This window comes from Stegastes partitus, unplaced genomic scaffold, assembly GCF_000690725.1.
Source record: "Stegastes partitus isolate 25-593 unplaced genomic scaffold, Stegastes_partitus-1.0.2 Scaffold1238, whole genome shotgun sequence".
Classification (NCBI taxonomy): domain Eukaryota; kingdom Metazoa; phylum Chordata; class Actinopteri; family Pomacentridae; genus Stegastes; species Stegastes partitus.
In genome coordinates this window covers 10390-12509 of record NW_007578969.1, presented here as the reverse complement: position 1 = coordinate 12509, position 2120 = coordinate 10390, and the positions used below count along the sequence as shown (strand labels likewise).

Genomic DNA, 2120 nt, shown 5'->3' with positions numbered 1-2120 from the left:
ATTTCGGTCCCATGTATCTGATTTTTTTGATGATTTCTTTGATGATTTTTGAGTTTTTTTCAACAAGTTTTAAATCAACTTGAATATTTTCAGCACGTTTGTCATTTTGGTCAACAATCTTACTTCAGTATTTTCATTTTTACAGCCTCTGTGATCTCATACTTTACTAAACATCAGCTGTAGGAAGACGTTCCACCATGCTGGATGCATCTTCAACACCTCGTTCCTCTGTTCACTGGTTTTTAAGAAAAGCTGCGTTTATTTTATTGATCCAGTTTTATTTGAATCTCAGTCCCTCTGATCTGCTACCTGCTTGTTTCCTATCAGCTCTGAACAAACGCTGCCTGCAGTTCAAGTGAAGTTCAGAAGTTTAGCCTCAGTTTTGGTTCTACTTCCTGGTTTTGCTCGTTTTAGTCGCGTTTTGCATCAAACAGTGAGTGAACCAGCTCTGATGGACGCACAGGGAACCAGTTACAGATCAAAACGCACTTGATTTTAACTTTGGTAACAACTTTTTATTGCTTTTTTTCACTAAAATGTGCCGTTTTCACTTGTTTGCTCTCCTGGCTGGTGTTAAAGGCGTGTTGGTCGAACTAACTTCTCTCTCTTTGTTTGGTGCTTTAGATCGTAGAGACGTTTGTGGTTCTGGGGCGACTTTGTTCGATCACTTCTAGTTATTTCGGTGTGTTTGTCCTCCGTAGGTCCCGTGGAACCCGGAGGTGGACTTGTGTTGGCACTCGCTGCTCCGCGGAGCTGCAGACGAGTGTGAACCGGAGTGGTGCGACTCGGAGGATCCGCTGTTCATCCTCTACACCAGCGGCTCCACCGGCAAACCGAAGGTACCGAGAACACTCACCTGCAGCACTTGGCAGCTCAATGTGTTTGCATTTTAATAATAAACTACTAAAAAAAACCCAGTTGTCTTAGCTGATAATGAATTTAGTTGATATCAGAAGATGTTCATTGCTGTATCTGGTGATGAACTGAGAATTTAGAACATTTAAAAGAACATTTTTGTCACTAGGAGCTGCATCATCAGTTATTGTGTCTCAAATTATCAAACTTTATGCTCCATCATCTCTGATTTAGCTGATTTTTTTGATCATAAACAAAAGATAGGTTTAAAGATATCTGTGAGACTTTAGCTTCATTTATCAAATACTTTCTGAGATAACTTTCTTCCAAAGAAATCGCCCGTCCACCCACTTTTAGAACATTTTTACGCATGTTAAAACGAGAATATCTCAGGAACTCTTAAAGATAAAAGCCTGGAATTTTCACAGTTAGTTCTCATCATAATATTAATTAAAAATCTGCACTAGTCCACAAGTAGACCTAATAATCTGTGTTTAAGAGTGAGTTGAAATATGAAAAATAAGTCAAAGCTGTGATGAAAAGTCTCATCTTTGAGCTCATATTTGAAAAAAATCAATAATGCAGAAGTCAACCAGTGATTATTTCTGAACCACATGTAGCTGCAGGTCACAATAACACTAAACTACACATATAGAATAGTTTTTAATGTTAAATACTTGGCCACAAAAATTTAAAAAGCTCTTTTTTTTATAACTGATTGAGCAGGTTTGACAAGTTGTAGCCCAACATGTCTGTAGATATTCTGATCCAAGTACATTACCCACATATAAATAACTCCAAATATAACTAAGAATATAAGTATTTTTAATGTGGGTTTATGTTTCTGTCTGGAGAAACAAGCTCCTGGTGATCTCAGATGGAATAACTCACACTGGAAACGTCATCTTATGTGAACTTGAGCTCCATTTCTGTGCAGAAGTTGTGGAAATGTGCACACGTTGCTGATTATTAATTAAAAAAGACTTGGCAGAGGACTGGTTTCATGCTGTGTTTCCTCTGCAGGGCGTCCTTCACACCGTCAGCGGCTACATGCTCTACGCCGCCACCACCTTCAAGCTGGTGTTCGACCACCAGCAGGACGACGTCTACTGGTGCACGGCGGACATCGGCTGGATCACCGGACACTCGTACATCACCTACGGCCCGCTGGCCAACGGGGCCTCCAGCGTCCTGGTGAGGGCAGCCTGAGGGTCCTGATGGGGCTGTAGTTTCTCTGAGGGGCAAATAACTCCAACCAGTGTGGA

General features: G+C 40.8%; 1 protein-coding gene across 2 annotated transcripts in view; it reads left to right on the top strand.

Annotated features, from left to right (window-relative positions):
* Positions 1 to 2120, top strand: part of acss2 (acyl-CoA synthetase short chain family member 2) — a 60650-nt gene that overhangs the window by 48575 nt on the left and 9955 nt on the right. For both annotated transcript variants that reach the window (XM_008297690.1, XM_008297689.1), the window contains exons 11-12: positions 702 to 839; positions 1879 to 2049. In XM_008297690.1, coding sequence (XP_008295912.1) covers positions 702 to 839; positions 1879 to 2049 — 309 coding nt within the window. The remainder of the gene's footprint in view (positions 1 to 701; positions 840 to 1878; positions 2050 to 2120) is intronic.